The 23,519-nt window shown below is 38.8% G+C and overlaps 1 protein-coding gene and 1 pseudogene across 5 annotated transcripts in view; both read right to left on the reverse strand.

The window, feature by feature from the left end:
- Positions 1–457: 457 nt before the first annotated feature.
- LOC137183754 (uncharacterized) lies at positions 458–18,805 on the reverse strand (annotated as a pseudogene).
- The window catches only part of LOC137182432 (oocyte zinc finger protein XlCOF6-like), a 42,716-nt gene continuing 29,717 nt past the window's right edge, over positions 10,521–23,519 (reverse strand). For 2 of the 5 annotated variants that reach the window (XM_067588638.1, XM_067588639.1), the window contains exon 3: positions 15,613–23,511. In XM_067588638.1, the coding sequence (XP_067444739.1) occupies positions 22,319–23,511 (1,193 nt within the window). In that variant the 3' untranslated portion in view covers positions 15,613–22,318. The other 3 variants (XR_010928327.1, XR_010928329.1, XR_010928328.1) reach the window with 3 other exon arrangements.

A 23,519-nucleotide genomic window follows, 5' to 3' on the forward strand; every position in this document is an offset into this window, starting at 1 on the left:
CTTTAAATAGAATTATAACCCATTATTGATGTTCGCCCTGGTTGATCTTGCCAGGAGGCAGTGGCAGCACACTGGCCTAAATGTTTTGCTCCTATTAGTTAGAATGAATTGCAGCATAATCTTAAATGTAATCATCTGGTTTTAAACTTGAGTCCACTATAAACTGCACCTATACCAGCAATGATTGAGTAGAGATTTTAATCATGTTTTGCCCCACATTTTTGCTGACTCAATGCCATCCATCTGCGTTGTCTCAGAATGGTTCTGGGCATCACCTGGCAGGACCGCAGTCTAAACAAAAATGTTCTAGTACACGCAGGAATACAAAGCATGTTCCCTTGCTCGCTCATAAGCACTTGCGCTGGCTTCAAATCATGTCAAAATCCTTATAAACATGTAACAATCCTTATGGCCACTGGGAAACAGTCCTCCAATTTTTGAACACACTGACAATCATTCATTCAATTTCGCAGAGAATTGGTGTTTGAAAATTTGTAAGATACACACATACTTTCAGTATCTCGTTAATGTTCTTGCTGAACTGGTTTGGGATGTAGTGCAAAATGCTATACAATTTTAGCCTCTGAATGGAATGCTCAATGTGTATCCTTACACTGGAGATCAGCCTGTTATTGTTCACTTCTATGAACTGTCCATTTACAAGGAAAGATGGGATGTTCAGCAGAACTCCCTCTGGCAAAATGTCCCGTATTGTGAAGCCCTTGTCTGCCATGACCATATTACCTGGTTGCAGATGTGGGAGAAGTCCACAATCAGCTGTTATGGCCTTGTCTGAGGCATTCCCACCATACAGGTCACTGGTGAGGTTAATTACTCCATTGGGAGCCACACTAATTAGAACCTTCAGAGTGGTCCGTCCTTTGTAATGGCTGTACAAATGACTCTGTGTGTCCAGGCTCTCTGTGTTAGGGACTGCAACCTCAGTGCAGTCAAGCACTATCTGACAGTTGGGAAAGGACCGGAAGCAGTCTGGCAGTGATGTTTGATTCTTGGCTGTTGAGGAGATGTTGTTCTCAAGCATACCAACATACGAAATGTCATACAGCGCATTAACAATGGTGGTAAAGATGTTTGTTACTGTGGCGTGCTACAATTAAACCTTGTCGCAAGTTCTATGTGGCCGCAATTAAGTTTGAGTTTCATTAATATCAGGAGCAACTGATCTACTAAGGTTCTGATTCTACTACATAATTTGGACAGTCCAATCAGAATGATATTGTAGCTCAAATTTAGAAAGAAGTGCTTCCAAAAACAGAATGGTGGCAGCATCGGGCAATCCGGTGAAGTATTGGACTCTGAAGTATATGCATGATGAGAACTGGTAAGGACAGGTGGGATGTAAACAGGTAACGTTAACTGGATGTAGACAGTAATATCAGATGTGCTCTTGCTTGGTTAGAACAAAAACACAGTAAAAAACATGTTTTTTCTTACTCAGATCTATTAGAACAACGAGGAACACAGCACTGCGGCATATTGAAACAATGAGGCTTGGACCCGGAAATAGTATTTTGGAAAGGTGTTACGTCGTGACTTAAAGACTGGATATAACACTAACGTTATACAGTGGAAACCGCTTACATAATCACAGTTACAGTGATCAACTTCTTATATGGATCAAAAAGCTCAGGACAGAATCATTCCTATACAAATGCTGTTTAAGTAATATGCTTATAGCAGGGGCGTCGCTAGGCCTATTATACTAAAATCCTCTTTAGCCCTTTAACCAAATGATGGTCAATGTAGTGAGCTATCAAGTTGTTACTCATTTGTTTCTTGCTAACGTTAGCTAACTTTAGGCTTAAGTGAGGAAAAGACAAGAGGATAGGCTATATAACACTAACATTATACAGTGGAAACCGCTTATATAATCACAGTTACAGTGATCAACCACTTATATGGATCAAAAAGCGGACAGAATCAGTCCTGTACAAATGCTGTTTGAATAATTCGCTTATATTAATCAATAGTCCGCTTACAGTGTTCATTTTGGGTCTTTTCATACATGAAAACATGGGGGGAAAAATAAAATTATGGTAACTCTATTTTTATTTTTTACCTTACTCCCATGATACACATGATATTGTAATTAGTGGCTGCAGCACCATTATCAGGGGTGAGGAGGTGTAGGTGTGGGTGTGTTTATTTGTAACCGCCTTGAAACAATCAGAAAAAAACATTTTCTCTCTCTTCTTCTCTCCTTAAAGTGAAGCAGGAAGGCATCAACAGCAAAACAGCTGTACTGAATGTTGAAACAACAACAGTAAATAGCAAAGCTACCATTTCATTACTTTTTTATTTGTGTAATAAATATACAAATGTCAGTTAGATGGTAATCTGCATGAGAAATAAGGAAAGAAAAAATTGGTTATAATAATCATCCGCTTATAGTGATTAATTTGACCCAGACAGCATGATCACTATAAGCGGTTTCCACTGTACTAACTTGCTGATGAGCCAGCGAGCCAAAGAGATAGCAAAAGAGATAGAAATAAAGTTATTGACAGCTCTTTACATACTTTTATATGTCTCTTAAGTATTTCGAAACAATCATATCAGTAGGCATAGATTGTTGTTTGTAATCAGTTAATGTCAGTTAAAAGGTCACATTGTGTTGATCATAACACAATTTTATATCCCTCAATTCCTCAACATGTAGATGGATATGCAACATTTCTTCAAAAAGACGGCAGCTCTGCTGAAGGCCGGTCAGGTGAGAAGATTTTGCCAGTTCAGACAAATATAAATTTAAACTGGTTCTTGTAAATCTGAGTTTAATAAAATAAGGCGAGGAGAGGGAGAGGAGGAAGATGAAGGCGACTGAGAAGGCTGAAGGAGCAGGTCTGATGGATGTTAGTGATCAAGAAGAAAGCGAGTGGAAATTGTTGAAGCTTTCAGTTAAAATTAATACTGAATTTTATGACATAGGCCTATTACTCATACTAGGTATAAACTAGCCTAAATGATTTTATGACATTTTTAGTTTTAGAGGTTCACGCATCAAACATCAATCTGTCTTAAATATGTTAATATACTTAGGACCTGCAACATATCTAAGAGAGAGGAGGTAGCATTCCTTGACTTCAGTACCTTTGCTTGATCTGTGCCTGTTGTAAGTGGATGGATATCATTTAAGTCATATTAGATCCGTGCCTATAACAAACTATGAAGAGACAGATCTATTGTGTTGATTTTACGCCTATTGCTACTCTAAAAATTCATGACAAACAGACATTTTGGGGCCATTTAAAAAAAAAAATCCTCCTCCCAGCCCCCCTTAGTTAAGGCTTAGCCTCCCCTAACCATAAATCTCTAGTAACACCCCTGGCTCAAGTAGTCCGCTTACAGGGTTCATTTTGGGTCTTTTCATACATGAAAACATGGGGAAAAAATTAAAATTAGTAGCTCTATTTTTATTTTTATTTTTTACTTTACTCCCATGATACACATATGATAATTAGTGGCTGATGCACCATTATCAGGGGTGCAGATGTGCTGTTTGTGGGTGTCACCGCCGTGAAACTATCAGAAAGGTTTCCATTCTCTCATTCACCGGCTTTTTGACTCCCACTGCTCGCTCTCCTCATCCATTCTCTAGCTCTCTTGACCACTACTTCTTTCTCTCTCTCTTTGTCTCCTCATCATAAAATGAGTCAGGGTGGCATCAGCAGCGAAACAAGCATTTGAAACAGCTGTACTGTATTTTGAAACAGCTACATTAAATAGAAAAGCTGGCCATTTCATTACTTTATATTCATGTAATAAATAAAGAAATGTCAGTTAGATGATAATTTGCATGAGAAATAAAGAAAAAGAAAAAAACCTGTTATAGTATTCATCTGCTTATAGTGATCAATTTGACCCAGACAGATGTGATCACTATAAATGGTTTCCACTGTACTAAGTAGCTGACGAACCAGCCAGTCAAAGTATGAACAAGCAAAAGAGACAGAAATAATGTTATTGACAGCTCTTTACATACTTTGCTTTAATATGCCTCTTGAGAATTTCGAAATAATCCTATCAGTAGGCATAGATTGTTTTATAATTAGTTAATGTCAGTGAAAAGGTCACATTGTGTTGATCATAACACAATTTTATAACCATCAATTCCTCAACCTGTAGATGGCGAAAAGGCGGCAACTCTGCTGAAGGCCAGTCAGGTGAGAAGATTTTGCCAGTTCAGACAAATACAAATTTAAACTGGTTGATCACTCACTAAGCCCTGGGTTCTTGTAAATCTGAGTTTAATAAAACAACATGTGAACTGAAAACAGGCGAGGGGAGGGAGAGAAGGGAGATGGAGGAGACTGACAAGGGTGAAGGAGCAGGTCTGATGGAGATTAGTGATCAAGAGGAAAACAAGTGGGAGTTGTTTCAGCTTTCAGTTAATATTAATATCATTTCTGCTCCATGACATGGGAAAGTACCTTTTCTGCTGTTATCCTGACAAGACACTCTTTTTTGATGCAGAATAAGTGGAAAACAGCCAAAAGAGAGATTATGAACTACTATTGTGTGTAAGGTGGAAGTGCTCATGAAATTAGTGATTTTGGATGATTCTGGTTCAGATCTGATGAAAAACCACTAATTTCTGCACCATGACATAGAAAGTGCCTTTTCTGCTGTTATCCTCGCAAAGCACTGCTTTTGGAGCCCCAGTCCATGGGAAAAGGCCAGAAATGACAGATCCAGATACCATTCTGTGTATGATGAAACTGCTCATGAAAATAGTGATTTTGGATGATTCTGGTTCAGATCTGATGAAAAACCACTAATTTCTACTCAATGACATGGGAAGTACCTTTTCTGCTGTTATCCTCGGAAAACAGTCCTTTTTTGAGGCAAAATAAGTGGGAGACAGCCAGGGGTGAGACAATAAACTACCACTCTGTGTGTGCTAAAACTGCTCATGAAATTAGTGATTTGGATGATTCTGGCTCAGATCTGATGAAAAACTATTAATTTCTGCTCCATTACATTGGAAGTACCTTTTCTGCTGTTATCCTCGGAAAACAGCCTTTTTTGAGGCAAAATAAGTGGGAGACAGCCAGGGGTGAGACAATAAACTACCATTCTGTGTGAGCTGAAACTGCTCATGAAATTAGTGATTTTGGATGACTTTGGCTCAGATCTGATGAAAAAAACACTAATTTCTGCTCAGTGACATGGGAAGTACCTTTTCTGCTGTTATCTTGGGAAAACACTCTTTTTTGATGCAGAATAAGTGGGAAACAGCCAAAAGAGAGATTATGAATTGCTATTCTGTGAAAGTGCTCATGAAATTAATGATTTCGGATGATTCTGGTTCAGATCTGATGACAAACCACCAATTTCTGCACCATGACACGGAACGTGCCTTTTCTGCTGTTATCCTTGCAAGACACTGCCTTTGAAGGCCCAATAAGTGGGAAAAGGCCAGAAATGACAGATCCAGATACTATTCTGCGGTGGGGCACAGTCCTACCTGCTGTCACCAGAAAGAACTGTGCAAACAAATGATAATATATCAAATTTCAAATTTTTATCTTTTGTAATTTATTATCTATGAATATAGCATATTCATAAATTGCATTATATAATTTGTGTCAGGATTTTAGTTTATTTTTAATTGATCCCTGCCTTGCTGCTTCAGACTGCCTTTTCCTGATTCGTGTCCGCAGTGGGCCTACGGTGACCGGTGTGAATGTGGGGCTAGGGTTATAAGGGTTATAGGGTTATAAAACTGAACTTTACATTTCACATCCCTCATTTAACCCCTACAGGGCGGAAGGATGACACAGGCTATTTCCACACATGTAATTAATTAGGCTATTAATTCACACTACACAACTAAATAATATATCACACATTTTTTGGATAAAATATATTTCATATGCATCGCATATGTAGGCCTATTTATTTATTTTATTAGGTCCTGTGTTTGCATAATGTTGGGTGTTTTTTTAATAGATTGGCCATTCTATCCTTGTTATTTTGACGTTTTTACACTTCATGTCCGCTTCCTGTCTTTCCACCGCGCTACTGTGTGTCCCAAATGAGAAATGAAAAAAGGAATTTGCAAAAACCAAAATTGCACGGTCTTGAATTTGGTTTTCTGGATTTTCATTGGGAAACAAAAAAGGAATAAATTACGTGATTTAGTTTTTCGTTTTTTGTTTAAAATGAAAAAAGGAATTGGCTTGATGTCCGCAGACCTGCTCGATATTCAATCCAAGAAGGAATAAAACGAATAAAACGAATCGGCAAAAACCAAAAACCGGGTTTGATTGGTTTTTTGTTATTTGATTCTGACACCAAAAACTGTTTTCCGTTTTTTGTTTTGAAACAAATAACAGATTTACCGTTTTTTAGTTTTTGAATTACAAATGAATTGCGAATTATCCGATGATACCAGGACCGGCTAGCCCCTCTCTCACAATGTAATGTATATTGTACATGGGAAAATATGAATACGTATGCTCAGAGTGTTACTGTATTCAATGTAGATCACACAAAATTGATGACAAGTAGGGCAGACAGCCCGTAGCCCCACTAAAGCGTCATTTTATATTTCACAGTTGATTGGCTCTCTGTCTGATAGATAGCCAATCAGATAGCTCTCTGTCTGACAGATAGCCATTCAAACTGAAATATTTCGAATGATGCTGCAGTGGGGCTACAGCACGGGCTTGGAATTTACAGTCGGCAAAAGAGGGGAGACTTTCTTAGCCAACGCCAGCTAACTTGGAAAAAAATTAAGTGGATTTCATACTTGAGCACAGGTTATAAACCCTTTATTTGGAGGAGAGACTGGAATTAAAGCACCTCGGAGCCCACCAGCCACGGAATACTGTCATCACTCAAACTGCTGGTAAAATTAACCGCGGGTGAAGTTTGCCCAGAGGAAAAACCGCCATGCTGTCCTTTTCTGAGCCGTCAGCTGATGAGTGAAAGCATATTTTATCATCCTGCCTTGGTGGTTCTGGTCCGTGCATTGGCCATATTCTTGTGCTTGATCGATTGATATAGATGGTGACGAGTGTCAGTGCGTCCATTGAGGTTGTTGTCATAAAGTTGTCACAGAATGGGTTAGTATCCTTAAAAAGTTGTCTTTGCACTTCGTTGTGGTGTTGAGCTCTTTGATGTTCGATTATGGCCCTGTAGGCTCATTTGTTCTGAGCTTTGTTGTGTTGACTTATGATGATAGGATATCACATTTTTAATTAAACAATATTACAGAGAGGGTGTGCTTCAGTGATGCAGTCGAGCGCCTCGTTCCTGACCGCATCACTGTCGTGACTCAGCCAGCCAACTTGGGCTAACGCCTGGGACACACTGGATGCGTGAACCTCAGCAGTGTGTGTGCGTCGCTGAACTGCTGCATGTCTCACGCTTGTAGCGTCCACACTGGAAGCATGTCTGCTGCGGCGCTTCTGCCACTGGCAGCCCTATCTTTCTCGTATTCCCTGTCTATTTCTGCTGAGAAACGCGTGCGTCACGCGGAGAAAATAGGCAAGACCTCGAATCTATAGATGAAGCGACGCAGCAGCCACGCGCATCTCATGTGGGCTCTAAACTGCGCTCTAACCTGTTAACCTGTTGACATGGGCGCCGAAATTAAAAGCAAGAGGTTCCGCGTCGCGCACGTGCTGCTTATGCAACCACTGTGTCCCAGCTTCCAGTGTGTCCCAGGCGTAACTCGTCTCACAGTCTCGGAATTCAATCCACTCGGTAAAGGGTCTGTTTTGTTTTCCCCACAACTCCTAATCAGTTCAGTTAAATCCAGTTTCACAAATATAAAAGAAAGACAACTCAAAACTCCGCCCTGGTTTTTCACCGCTGATCCCCACAAAACAAAACAAACCACAGACACTAGCAAAGCAACACAGTACATACAATAAAGCCAGCAGAAACGTCAGATAGGTCACACACAAAAAAAATGACTTACTATCTCATAATAATGACTTAGTTTCTCAAAATAATGACTTAGTATCTTATAATAATGAGTTAGTATGTCATAATAATGACTTAGTGGCATAACGCCTGTAGATGGCGTTGTTAAGTCATTTTCAAGCTAATTCATGAACTGAAAAACATAAATAGGGAAAGATGAAATGAGAATGAATCATAGAATGAAATGGTCTTTAATTGATTTACAATCCTTTTTGATTATTTTAACAGTAGCATTTCTTTTCTCATTGCCCTTACTCATGGTAAACTGATTTTCAGTCTTATTGCTATTCCTGCCCATTTTCTGCCTGCTCAGTATTAAAAAGTCTCAAGAAACCAATACTCTAATATGACAGGGGACATCACAGGGTATCATAATCCTGAGTTTTATTCATTTTTGTGGGAGCATTTTTTTCTTATTGACCTTGAAACCTTTATTCTATTTGTGAAAATGCAAAAAAGGGAGATTTCACTGCTTTCAAGCCGAGGGGTTTCCTATCTGTGCAGCCGAATGCCGCAGCACCTCCACGGACTATCACATCCTGATGGTCCCAGTGTTTCCTCCGCTGCCCAACAGACCCACTGCTTCTTCCACTTTAACCTGAATAACAAACCAGGGCTCCGTGCTCCAATTGGATCCAAACGGAAGCTAGCTGGGAGGCTAGCAGAGGCTAACTGGCTGTGCTTCCCTCCGGTCAACTAACGCTCCACTAGCCTCCCAGCTAGCCCCGGCTCTCCGTTTGAATCCAACCAGAGCACTGAGTACTGTTTTCTTCTCGTGGAGCCGACATGCAGACTATTTTGGTTCAGTAAATTTCAGCTGTTAGTTAGCCTGGTGAAGGCAGGTTGACCAGCTGCCTGTCGGAGGCGCTTAGAGAGGAGCGAAAGCACACCACTGTAAAGGAAAGGGGTGTGCTAGATTTGCAACACAAAGCAAAATGAGAGCATCATTACAAAATGACAAAAATAAACAAAAATTGTTTTATCTCGAATATCTTGTTTTTGTAATCGTTGGAAGCCAAAATCATAATCAAAAGTCAAATTCGATTAATCGCACAGCCCTAGTCTAGATGTGAAAAAAACAGTGAAATCTCCCTTTTTTGCATTTTCACAAATAGAATAAAGGTTTCAAGGTCAATCAGAAAAGAATGCTCCCGTAAAAATGAATAAAACTCAGGATTATGATGGTAAATGGACTGTACTTGTATAGCGCCTTTCTAGTCTTCCGACCACTCAAAGCGCTTTTACACTACGAATCACATTCACCCATTCACACGCATTCATACGCTGAATGGTACACCATGCAAGGTCCCAATCTGCCCATCAGTGGAAATCTAATCATTCATACACATCCACACACTGATGGCACAGCCAGGAGCAATTCGGGGTTTAGTGTCTTGATCAAGGACACATCAACATGTGGACTGGACGAGCCAGGAATCGAACTGCCGATCTTCCGATTAGTGGATGACCTACTCTACCTCCTGAGCAACAGCCTCCCCAGTGATGCCCCCTGTCATATTAGAGTATTGGTTTCTTGAGACTTTTTAATACTGAGCAGACAGCAAAGAGGCAGGAATAGCAACAAGACTGAAAATCAGTTTACCATCAGTAAGGGCGATGAGAAAAAAATGCTACAGTTAAAATAATCAAAATTTAGGATTGTAAATCAATTAAAGACCATTTCATTGTATGAAACTTCTATGAGTACTTTTGTTTCCTCATTGAATTCTGGCTCTGTCAGTGACAAAGACCTGTTCAAGCAATCTGGCATTGTCCCTCTTTTGGATGATGATATGGCTGTAATGGTGGACAACGGATTCAGAATCAACAGCCTAGTGCCCTGCAAAGTTTACAGACCACCTTTTCTAAGTAAAAAATCACAGCTGTCTCATGTCAAAGTCCTGGTCACTCAAGACATTGCATGATTAAAGATACATTTGGAGAGGACAATTAGGCACATCAAGGAGAACAAACTGTTTGACACTATTATCCCTCTGACCATTGCTAGCAATATCAACCAGCTTTTTCTGGTAGCCTGCCTCCTAACAAACTATCAAAACAAGCCAATGGTCAAGGCTTGGGACCCGACAACGTGTTAACCTCACTGAGCCAGACACTCTGGATACTTGCACACTGAATGGCCTGTCAATATGCTTGTCTCAGATGTGCTCGCCACACTGATAATGGGCCTCCCTCAATTCTGTTTCTTTTGTCACTCTTTGTGATAAACAATAACACTATACAACAATTTCAATGATAACTGGAATCTCTAATGTTGCAGATTTGATACATATTTTATGATACATTTTTATATAGCAATACAAGTTATGTTTTGACTTTGAGTGGTTTAATTTGTCAGTGCCAACTGTTCATTAACTGTCCCCCTCTATATCCCTTGTATATCTAGTAAAATGTATGAAATCAAACCATGCATGCAGTATGAAATCAGAAAACATCTTTTATGTACATTCACCATGAGACATAAACTGTATATGAAATGTTTCAATTATTTTTGTCAAATAAATCTTTGTGAAAAAAACATTTTTGTCTTTTTATGATCATTACAAAATATACAGTACCTATTTATGTAACAATTACTGTGTAACCTTTTGATGAACATAGACACAAAAGTCAACAGTTCCCAAAGTTACCTTGCTTGTAGAATCAGAACAATATTTTACTGTCAAGTAAAGGACAACATTGAGAAAGGGTGCCCCTGTGTAGTATAATGCCTTAAAACACTTGTGAGGCATATGCTGTGGTTAATATGTAGATTTGTGCGACTATCCTGTATATTATGGAGACCCAAAGTGTTTAAAATTAAACAAACAAATAAGACATTATGAAATAAAAAATTACACAAAAACACAGGTGAATATGTTATGTATTGTAACAATGCAATTGTGAAATAAGCCGATACATTTTCAAAATTCAGTTGAAATGCATGAATTGACTCCTTCCATGAGCTGGTTGAATCTTGGTCTGTTGATAAACATTTTGTTCATTGGCCCTGGTTTCACTCCTGGCCAAAAAAAAAGACAAAGAACATACAATCTCAACAATAATAGACAAGAAAATTTAAAGGAAAAAAATAACACAAAAAACTAACTAGTCAGGCAAAATATGTGACATATTATCTAAGACTGCCTATGTCAAAACAATGATGGCAAAACAAAATTGCATTCAATAATACATTGCTCCCCCTCTAAACTTCCTGACCCTTTACAAGTTGGACTCTGGCATTGACAGCTCATGCTTCCAATACAGTTGTCCCATTGTTAATACTTAAATATCAGTAATACCAGGAATATGAGGCCTATGAATTGTGTCTCAACACTTTCTGCTGTTCTGGGCTTGTGTCATTGCTGCTCTGTCTCAGTGCAGATGTAGACAAGGGGCACAACCTGCACCTTCAGCTCTGTATGTGTATGCAGTTTAAAACAGCAAAGCAACTGTGTGATTAAACACTGCAGTACCAGCTACACATGAGCACCAATTTGATATGAGGATGACGAGGTCCGAATCCCGAGGCACAATCTGTACAAAATTTTTTATGAACACTGACACTGATTTGACAGTATGGTTGAGCTTTAATTTTTTCCAGGTGGGGAGTTTTTATTTTGAAGAAAATACAATAAAATATGGTTAAGAATATTTCTGATCCCAAAGTTTCACTAAACTCCATAAAAAATCAATAAGCTAAATTATTCAGATAGATAGCCTAGTCTACAAAATTATGAGTGATATAAAATCATAATCAGGCATTTGCAAGGTCAGCTACGTTTCCTCTCTGTGGTTGGAACATCTGTTGTCACCATGAGAAAGCATTTACAAACAAAGGTAACGAGTTAACAGGAAATTTTATTTGTAACACCAGTAGCCTGCAGATGCATTACTTATGAGACACCATGGCCAGATACCAGGTACCAGATCGGCTCAGGGTCCTGCATTTACAGATGATGTCACACATTATGATTGGCTGTACGTCAGAAAGTGTACAGATGCTGTGTGTTTGCGCTGCAGACTACAATTTAAATTAGCAAATTCTGATTCTTTGATTGTTTGTGTAGAGAAAGAGCAAGCAAGCAAATAAAGTTTATGTATAAAGCACCTTTCACAGACACCATTCACAAAGTGCTTTGCAGTCAAAGAAATCAAATCAAATCAAAAAAAAAAAAAAAAAAAAAGACACCAGATAAAATATACAAGGATAACAGACATAAGAGACAAATTAAAACATAAAATACCACATGCTACCCATATGCCTGTGTTGGGACGGGTAGGAGGCGTTTGGTTATTAGTAATAATTCATAATTATTGCAGATAATTATGAATTATGAAATCAAGAGATTATCAATATCAATCAATAATTCAGGCACCAACGAGGGTTTGGGATGTGGACGTGACTAAAAGCTAAACAACAGCACTGATGCTGAAACTAACACACAATAACACTGCCTCTGCCCAGACTTATACCTCTTACTTGGTCGCTTCAGAAAGCGAGCAGGGTGTGTGTGTTAAGTCCGTCTTTCGATCCGGCTCGGTTCCTTGGCTTGGGTGCTGACGGTGGCCATCCTTGCGCTGTCGGTGGATCTCACAGCAGCTGATTCTCAGCAGCGTGGCGGAGAAAACAGCCAAGTCGACTCAGTTGAAGATGAGCAGGGCAGAGAGGTTACCTGTGTCTTCGTGAAGAAAATCTGTTTCTTCCTTCTGCAGGAGGTGAGAGAGCTGAGATTCCAAAGCTTAGGGGCAGCCGCCTGGAAAGCACAATCGCCCTGAGTCTTAATATGTTTCCAAGGTACACTTAGAAAGCCCTTGGTGGAGGACCTAAGAGCTCAGCTTGTAGTGTGGGGATGCAGAATGTCTGTAATATACTGTGGGGCCTGGCCATGTAGGACTCTATAAGTGAGCACCAAAATTTTAAAATGAATTCTAAAATGAACTGGAAGCCAGTGCAGTGAGGTTAAAATAGATGTAATAAGTGACCATCTGTTGGATTGTGTTAAGAGCCAAGCAGCAGCATTTTGGACAGTTTGTAAGCGTTGTAAAGAAGATTTATTAAGGCAGGTAAAAAGAGAATTACAGTAGTAAACGTGATGAAATAAAAGCGTGTATTAGCATCTCCATTTCATTTCTTGACACAACAGACCGGAGTCTGGCTATGTTTCTTAGATGAAAGAAACATGATCGAGTCGGCGTCTTAATGTGCGCTTCAAAACTCATGGATTGGTCAAAAATTACAGCAAGATTACGCAGAGAAGACGAGGATGAGGTACCAAGGTTCTGCCTGACTGAGGAGTGAAGATTATCAGGACCAAAAATCAGGGCTTCAGTTTTATCTGAATTCAATTGCAGAAAATGATTTGCCATTCAATTTCTAATTGCGTTTAAACAGTTGTTCAGTACAGACAGTTTGAGAAACTCATTGGGTTTAAATGAAAAATACAACTGGATATCATCAGTGTACAAATGGTAGGAGATGTTGCTGAAACTGCTGATAATCTGTCCCAGTGGCAGCATGTATATGGAGAATAAAATGGGTCACAAGACTGATCCCTGGAGGACGACACATAACAAAGCTGCAGACACAAATTCATCTACAGATACTGACAAAGACCTGGCTGTGAGATATGAGGGAAACCACTCCAATGCAGTCCCAGAAATGCCCATCAGATGATTTAGCCCGTAGATTAAAATGTGGTGGTCCACAGTATTGAATGCTGCGCTAAGGTCCAGTAAAGCCAAAACAGAACAATCTCCAGCATCTGCAGCCATTAAAATATAATTTGAGACCTTACAGAGAGCTGTTTCAGTGGAAAACAGTTTATGGAAACCAGATTGAACTTTATCAAACACCCTGTGCAATTCCAATGTATGAACAAGTTGCTTCTCAACAGCCTTTTCTAAAATTTCCTCTGTCATGGCGAAACATCAAAACTCAACACCACGCCACAGCCACACGCTTCAAAGATTATTATTTGGGAAAATCACAGGAGTGTGAATTGTCGTCGTTAAAGAAACGAAAACATGAAGAAGCTAAACGAAATCAGGATAAATGAAGGCATAAAACAGGGATAAACATTGGTGTTGCCTTTCCCAGATGGAAATCAATGTATGTGTAAAATATTTATAAGCAGTAGACCTATATTAGTTTCCCTGAAAATAAATGCCGCCACGTTTAATGTTAAATATTAGCACACTGTAGCCTCAGTTGGTGCCTCTCACAGAGCTGGTGGTGTAATAAGAGACAACAGGGAGGCGACGTTGCGTTAATAACCCAATGATTTATTAATTTTCTGTAGCAGTAAGACAACACATGGACTGATAACTAAGGATAACATAAACGTGCAGCTTTTACTGTTCAATGATAACTATTCAGTGATAACTATTAAAAAGACAATTACATCTGATGGACAAGAGCCGTGACACTGTTTACATAAAAGTTGGTAAACTCTTCAAAAAACTATGAAATAGTAAATTAACTTTATGTGTAATGGTACTGTCTTCCACAGAACCAGTTTTCCATGCAGCTGATGCTCTACACACAGCTCCTGGAGCAGATGAGGAACAGCAGTGCCAGTAAATCATGGGTGTCGTCCCTGCCCTGAGAGCGTCTTCATACAGAACAGTAAATTGAATACCTTTGGTGTGGTGTTGGTCTGACCCTTGGGCTTGTCAGCTATTATATGTGCAGCAATTTGACTACTGGAAGGTGATTGGATAAGTTTAATCACACTGCTTTTAGTGTTCAAACAGACTAATGATTTGATAGCTTATTCTGTCTTCATCAGAGTCAACTCTGAAGAATACAGAATAAGCTGTCAAAATACTTGTGTGTTTGAACAGTAAAAGCTGCACGTTTATGTTATCCTTTTATTGTCCAGATTTAAAAGGATGTCCAAAAATATTTATGTCAAATAAAAAATATTTATATTACAAATGTCATTATTCTTAGTGTTGTTTTTTATATTTTAATTTTGTGGTTCAAACTAGTAAATTACAGTTTACATAACTTGAAGTGGTAATGACAATTAATCCATAACATGTACCACAATGCCCTGTTCTGAGGATCATTGGTATTCAAATTTTACCGCTGTTTTATGTTGCTTCACAAAATATAAATTATGAAAATATATATTAATGGTGGAAGTGATAATGATAAACAATATACTGACTGCATGGAAGTACTGTCATTGTATAAGTATATATATCATTGCATGTATATCATTGCAATAATTACAGCGCATACATCTGATGAATATCTTTTATATGGTAAACTTGCAAATTTAAATTGAACAAATGTGAATATATAAACAAAAAATGTAATAATTATCGAGAAAATATATAAATATAGAAAATGTATAGAACAAGTATAAAAATAGATAAAATATCAAAAGTCCTCCTGGTACTCCCTGTGAATGCATAAAAAGCCTTCTTCAAGGCAATACTGGGAGAAGTGCGGTATTAGGCTCAGATAATTTGCAGGGTTCTGGCCACAGCATTTCCTCTCCCAGTCCGTAGGCATGTCCTTACAGTTACCACAAGTACACCATCGTACCCCTGGCACTCCAGCAAAAGGTGGGACACTATGCCTGCGCTGATGCACCTGCGCTGCCTGTGCTCCTCCAAGGTCATCTCTTCAAGAAGTCTCTGAAAAAATAAAACACAGGAAAAACACAGATAAGGCTTTATAGGTTATAAGTTTCAGGATATGTTGGAAATATGGTAATGGTAGTACAGAATATACAGTGGTATGAAAAAGTTTGGGCACCCGTGACAATTTCCATTATTTTCATTTATAAATCATTGGGTGTTTGGATCAGCAATTTCATTTTGATCAATCAAATAACTGATGGACACAGCATTATTTCAGTAGTGAAATGAGGTTTATTGGATTAACAGAAAATGTGCAATATGCATCAAAACAAAATTAGGTGCATAAATTTGGGCACTCCAACAGAAAAATCACATCCATATTTAGTCGAGCCTCCTTTTGCAAAAATAACAGCCTCTAGATGCTTCCAATAGCCTCTAATGTCTGCCTGGATTCTGGATGAAGGTATTTTGGACCATTCCTCCTTACAAAACATCTCCAGTTCACTTAGGTTTGATGGTTACTGAGCATGAACAGCATGCTTCAAATCATCCCACAGATTTTCAATGATATTCAGGTCTAGGGACTGGGATGGCCATTCCAGAACATTGTACTTGTTCCTCTGCATGAATGCCTGAGTAGATTTTGAGCAGTGTTTTGGGTCGTTGTCTTGTTGAAATATCCAGCCCTGGTGTAACTTTAACTTTGTGACTGACTCTTGAACATTATTCTCAAGAATCTGCTGATATTGAATGGAATCCATGCGACACTCAACTTTAACAAGATTCCCAGTACCAGCACTGGCCACACAGCCCCACAGTGGAAACTGACAACTGAAATCTCTGAGATAGCTTTTTGTAGCCTTCCCCTAAACCATAATGTTGAACAATCTTTGTTTTCAGGTCATTTGAGAGTTGTTTTGAGACCCCAATATTGCCACTCTTCAGAGGAGAGTCAAAGAGAAGAACAACTTGCAATTGGCCACCTTAAATACCTCTTCTCATGATTTGATGCACCTGGCTATGAAGTTCAAGGCTTAATGATCTCACCAAACCAATTTTGTGTTCCAATTAATCAGTTCTAAGTATTTACAGGTGTTCAAATCAACACAATGACAAGGGTGCCCAAATTTTTGCACAGCCTATTTTTCACGTCTGATTTAATTTCATACAACTTAATATTGCTACACTAAAAATCTTTGTCTGGAAGATACCCCAGTACTCAGCTTTTATTAGAATATGAATGGCATGCCAATGTGATCATTTTCTGTGAAGACAGAGTAAATTATTATGCAGCCTTAGAGGGGTGCCTAAACTTTTATATACCACTGTAGATTGTAGGCTATCCAGCGTTCCCAAACATGTCTACAACAATAACATGATTTTTAAAAAAGTGAAAATATTGCTGCATGATACTGTTCCTATATAGTATTTTTATAATCATTCAGTGGTGTTGCTGATGTTTTCAGTAGCCACATTATGGCCATAAAGAGGATCGGCCTTTGCTTTTTTACACTGAACCACACAAAGCCAGCATAAAACCACCTCCGTGTGTGGTTTTACATAGCATGCCGGTGTCGATGAAGATTAGACTGATCAGAGTTGTAAACTCTGCCATGAAGGAGAACAAAGATGTTACTAAAATGAGGGGAGGACATTTCTCTTCATTTGATAACGTTAAAAGTTAAGGTAAGGAGAGCAGCTGTAGTTGGGGGTGAGCTAAGTTAGAGAGTGAATGAAGAGGGAGCGCTGGTAGTGAGGAAGCTGGTTAATCAAATCAATAAACATGATTGTTTTACAGCAGTTAGGTTCTAAAGCACAAACACGCCTACACCCCCACACACCTACTCAACCCTGTGGCTGTATGCCGCACCGCCTGATTTGGTCTGAATATGGGCTAAACAGAACAGCTAGGTGGATTACAGGCGCAGTATTCCCCCCTTGAACAGACTGTGTAAAAGGGGCTACGTACTGACTCACGTTACACTGTGATAACACATCAAACCATACAGACTGCAGTAATGTAAAGCACAGAGCTGCCATGTAAATACCACTTTGTGTTGTATTGATATTTTTAATATTGTGCAGAACAGAACACAATTGTATAAATAACGTAACAAACCTCAGCCGCTCCGTTTCGGATGAGGCTGAAGGTGGCATCCGATTCACAGCCTCAGATTGGAATTTCCCGGTCCACCTTAAAAGTGGCATAACGCCTGTAGATGCCTTTGTTCAGTCATTTTCGAGCTAATTCATGAAGGGAATAACGTAACAAATAGTGGGGAAATTAGTAAACTGAAATTGTCCTAAATTTTGATCATTTTAACTGTAGCATATTTTTCTTATTGATCTTACTCATGGTAAACTGATTTTCAGTCTTATTGCTATTTCTGCCTATTTGCTGTGGGCTTACCTGCTCAGTATTAAAAAGTCTAAACAAACTAATACTCCAGTATGACAGGTACATCACAGGGTATCATAATCCTGAGTTTTGTTAATTTTAGCTGTAGCATTTTTACAGTTGTGAAATCTAAAAAAGGGCGATTTCACTCCTTTTTTCAAATCTAGATCACATAAGACCAGGTACAAATCAGAAACCACTATACTTAGACCTGTCATATCTGGACTAGATTAACATGGAGAGGCTGAAGTGTCTTAAAAACACAGTTTCTGATTTGTGAAACCTTTATTCTATTTGTGAAAATGCAAAAAAGGACGATTTCACTACTTTTTCCCCCATTCAGACCACATTAGACTAGGTGCAGATCAAAAACCTGGTCAAACCATAATCACGAGCAGCAAGTGGGAAATTCCAATCGGAGGCTGTGAATTGGATTCCAACTTCAGCCTTGTTCCCTTTGGAGGGTTTCCAGCCTCTCCTCTTCTTCCCTTGCTTCCGCAGTGCTGGTTTTTGCTCTCCTCCCTCACCTGGCCCTGCCTGCAGCAGCACCTCTACCTTGCCCTCTCCCTCTTCCTCTCCCTCTAACCTCCGGTACTTGACTCTGCAAACGGATAATAAAATATGTAACGCTATCTCGCTATCAATAACGCCTAGCATTAGAATAAAATAATCGTTAGTTTTGTTTAGCATTATGTTGCTAATGTTAGCTTGTATTACCAAAACAATAAAACACTCATAAGTGCTATCTTTCTTTTGAGCTATAACCTATAGTATTATAGACTAATTAACTAAATACATTTTCACCTTATCACTTGACTTGTTAGAAGTGCTCGAAGCTGTCGTGGACGATGCCATCTTCGGCAAATAGCTTCTTGTCTTTGAAGGCTACCGTAGCTTTGAGAATTTCTCCAGTCTTAGGAAGGGGAGGGGTGAGCGGCAGCGTGTTTCAATATAGAACCTCACCGTTAGAGGCCACTAAATACCACACATACTACACACTGGACCTTAAAGAAGAATTTGAAAATGTAAATGATACTTGTCAGGGCATAAAACCAAATATCTGTTATCTTTACAAATGAAAAAAATTTAAATTGAAAAGTGAATCTAATTTTGACCTTTAAATCAAAAGTCAAATCGAATCATGGATTTGGAGAATCCTGATACCAGTCAGTGACAATTACAGTGACAGTCTTTACCTCTGGCTTGATGGATTTAAACACAGACTTATAGTATTTGGGGGCAGGGATGCTTTTTGGCATAGGCAAGCTAGGTGAGGATATGGATATATATGCAGTGTATGCCTGTGTATGCACAAGTGTGTCCTCAACTTGAGCCATGTAGTAGTCAGTGAGTCAATGAGTTTAAAAAAAGATAGCCTATAATGATATACAATGATCTATACCCTGAAATTTAAGTAAAATAATTTATGTCCTGAGCCAGGCAAATCCAGCCATTTTGACTAACAGTTATCCACAATAAATCCAGATGTTTGCTTATGGAATAAAAGCTGTCAAAATCAGTCAGCGACACTCCTGCAAACATGCAAATCAGTAACCTGGATAATGTTATAATATTACAGGGATATTAATAATCACATTATGTTCTGTGACATATGTTGATATGATTAAAACCAGAAAAAGTGCTAAAACCAGAAAATTGCATAAACTAGTGCTAGGGACTACTGCATGTAAAAATCCTATCTGAAAGATGATGTTGATGACATGACAGAATAGAAGGTTGTTGAATAAAGTAGTGTGCCAGTGGACATCTTGTCTAGGGCACCAAAATGTCCAGAAATGGCCCTGTATGCGGGAATCAGGTGGACTATGTTGTGGTCAGTATTGACGGTGTAGCTTAAGCTTGGTTGTGTAGGCAATTCTGATGATTTCATAACACTTGTCTGACAACACGATCTTCTGTGCAGTGCACTATTTTCAGTGGGATGTAGCTAAAGCCTGCAGGAACAGTTGCTAGATGTCGCTAGATGATGTCACATGCTAACTTGCATATCTATGACATCAAGACATAATTACATACATACAAGATTTTTAAAAATCGAAAGAAAATTAAGTTTCATTACACTAAACTGACTAGCTATATCATTAGTTATTTTTTTCAAGCAGCTCCTTTATGTGCATCTAAATCTACCTCTCATATTAAAAAACTGTCTCATGGAGGCTGTTGTATCAACTCTGTAACTGAAGAGATGATCATGCACTGGACTAAATTCTATATTGTTAACGCTCTATTTTGACACAGCAAAATCAAACTTAGTAAAGTTAAATTTAAATCATTTAGAATAAATACAGTGAGGAACAATGTTTGAAACAAACATTGTCTCAGGAGTAGATGAGTGGAAGCCATTCAGTGGAGTGGATGTCCAACAAAGTGCAAAAAGTTAGCTCATGAGTAGCATCTGGAGTGATATTTGGAAGCATGTAGCCATGGCTACATTAACCGTGTTAGCTATCACATACCAACTACTAGTTGGCTTGATACGCAGTCTCAGACATGCACTAAAAATTTTGAGTTAAAAACAAAATGGCCAGAAGCAAAAGTTAAAAGACAACACTATAAATACTGGGTTAAAAGGAAAAAAACGTGGACATAGAACTATAGATGATAAGATGAACAGGGGCAGCGGCCACCACACTCAGTTGTGGTTCCAGGTCACAACATTATTATTTATGTTGAAACAAATTTGCAGCACTGAAATATATCCTACAAAACAGGGAATGGACATAAGGAGATTTTTTTTACAGTCAAGTGTAAGTGTCACATGTTTGTGAGCTTTCTTTACTTAATGTTAAATAATCAACAGTGCTGTGAGCTAACCAGCTAACGTTACCCCAGACTTTAAAGCGTTTTTTATGAATATTTTCTTGTTCAGTATTGGTATTTAAGTGTTAATATGCGTCATTCAATTACAGTTGTAGATAGTTAGTGATAGGAAGGCGGTTTGATGATAAACATAGAAGCCAAAGCAGATAATTATGATAACAACTTAGTTTGTTGTGAATATTAACATGTGCATTGTGAAAGTGTTCACCCTCAAAAAAATTGACTCCACACCCCTGGTCTCATCAGTAAATTTTTCTCTTTGTAACACAAAATGTAGGAAGCTAGTGAGCTGTGCTGAAAAGATACTCATAAGCCAAAGCCTATGTAAGTAATGTGCGGAGGCATTTTGGATTAAACACCATATATGGAAAAATAGTGGATAAAGGTAAGCCTTACCATAAGTAGGGATGGTTATGAGTAATAGATTAATCATTTACTAGTACCTGACAGATCTTTTTTCCTTTAGCATGTACTGACTGAGTACACGTGCATGGAAAAAAATGTGCCCCATGGCCAAGACAGCATTCTAAAAATACTCCCTTAACTCGAATGCAAAAAGTGTTTTTTTTTCCTGGAAATTTTATTTGAAAAAGTGTGATTGTGTTATATTCAAGGACAAGACAGTCACGTATTATTCACATTAGATAATCTTTTTAAATTAAACTCTCCTACAGAGAGTGTAGTCTTTCTGTTGCTAGCTAAGTTTCTTCAAGTGTGTATTTTTAGTTAGTCTACTCTAGTGTTCAACCTACAGGAGTTGGTTTATGTGACATGTTTTACTCCTACAGAGGAAATGAATTACTGAGTGAAAATGAGTCCAAAGCATCTCCCGATGTCTACTGCAAGAACACACAGGAGACTGAATCATGCGTCAAACAGCCAAGAATCACTGGTGTCACAGAAGACTGGAGCACAAAAAAGAAAAGTGCTAACTCTAAACCATTTTGACTGCTACCAAGACTGACAGGAGAGTATGAGTGTGTGACTAATAGACAAGATAAATTAATGTGGGATTTGTTTCTGCCTTAATGGAAGTACTTCACTTTTTACAGAAGTGGCCAAAAATATTAGTACCCTTCCACCTTTTTTGGAACCCCCCCCCCCCAAAAAAACCCCTAAATTTCCTCAGTATAAAGTTGAAACTATAGTATATGGTAAAAGTATATGGTATCCATCATTCTTTATTTCATGTTGAATATAACTGAAACTTTGCTTTTGATTTACAACTTAACATATTATTTAATACAATAAAACAAATGAAAATGGCATGGCCAAAAATATTGGTACCCTTAACTTAATATTTTGTAGCACGGTCTTTGGAGGCAATAACTGCAGTCAAGTTCTGTAACTCTGAATAAGGTTTCTACACTGGTAGTTCAGCCCACTCTTCTTGAGCAAACTGCTCCAGTTCTCTCAGGTTTGATGGGTGCTGTCTCCCAACTGCAAGTTTCAGCTCTTTCCACAGATGTTCAATGGGATTCAGATCAGGACTCATAGCAGGCTACTTCAGAATGGTCAGTTTTCTTCTCATCCATTCTTGGGTGCTTTTTGATGGTGCTTACTGTTGCTGTTCTCGCTAACACACTTATGTTTTTTCACACGAGACTGTCTAGTGAATTTTTTGCCACAAACACTGCAACTGAACGACCTCTCTCCTGTGTGGAGTGTCATGTGTTGTGTCAGATGTCCCTTTTGTGTAAATTTTTTATCACATATTGAGCATCTGAAGGGTTTCTCTCCTGTATGGATCCTCATGTGTTTTAACAGCGACTGACTCAGACTAAAAGTTGTGTTACACAGTGAACAGCTATAAGGCTTTTCTCCTGTATGAACTCTCATATGCCTGGCTAAAATTCCACTCCGGATGAACCGCTGATGACAGACTGAGCAGCCGTAAGGTTTCTCTCCTGTGTGTGTTCTCATGTGTGAACCCAAACCTGTACTCTGAGAGAATCTTTTACCACAAACTGAGCAGCTGAAGGGTTTCTCCCCTGTGTGAGTTCTCATATGTCTCACAGCATCTCCTTTATAGCTAAATCTTTTCTTACAGACTGAACAGCCAAAAGCTTTTTCTCCTGAACAAGTTCTATTATGTGTGACTAAATGCACACTCTGTGTGGATCTTTTAACACAAACTGAGCAAACATATGTTTTTTTTCCTGAAGGACCTTTCATGTGGCTCTGCAAACAGTCCTTGGGGTCAAATGTTTTACCACACTTGGAGCAGCTCAGAAACCTCTTGCCAGTGTTACATTCTTGATCACCTACAGGAACACTTCTGTTTTTCAGTGTTATTAAATTTGACTGACATCCCCTTGTCTCTTTCCAGTCATCATCACTGTTTTCAGTCTCTGGCTCAGAAGAGTCTGACATCCTGTCATCACTAGCTGCTTGACTGACAGACACACCTGTCTGGGTCTGTTTTGAGTTCACTGTCTCATCATCACTATCTGGTTGTAAATATATATCTGGATCTAAGTTCCTGGCTGGTCCTGATCCTCCATAGTCCCCTCCATCAGTGTCTCTTTCCATCTGTTGAGCTGAGCTGCTGGCTGTAGGTTCTGCCTCTCTGTTCTCTTCTGCTTGTGTTTGACAAAGCTGTGAGGACTGAGCTTTCTTTTCATCATCTTCACTCTTCACAGGGACAGATCCATCTTGACTCTTCCAAAGTTCCTCCTGTTCCTCTTTAATGTGTGGGTGTTCTGGGTCCTGCTGAACATCTGCAGAT

This window comes from Thunnus thynnus, chromosome 5 (assembly GCF_963924715.1).
Source record: "Thunnus thynnus chromosome 5, fThuThy2.1, whole genome shotgun sequence".
Taxonomy (NCBI): domain Eukaryota; kingdom Metazoa; phylum Chordata; class Actinopteri; order Scombriformes; family Scombridae; genus Thunnus; species Thunnus thynnus.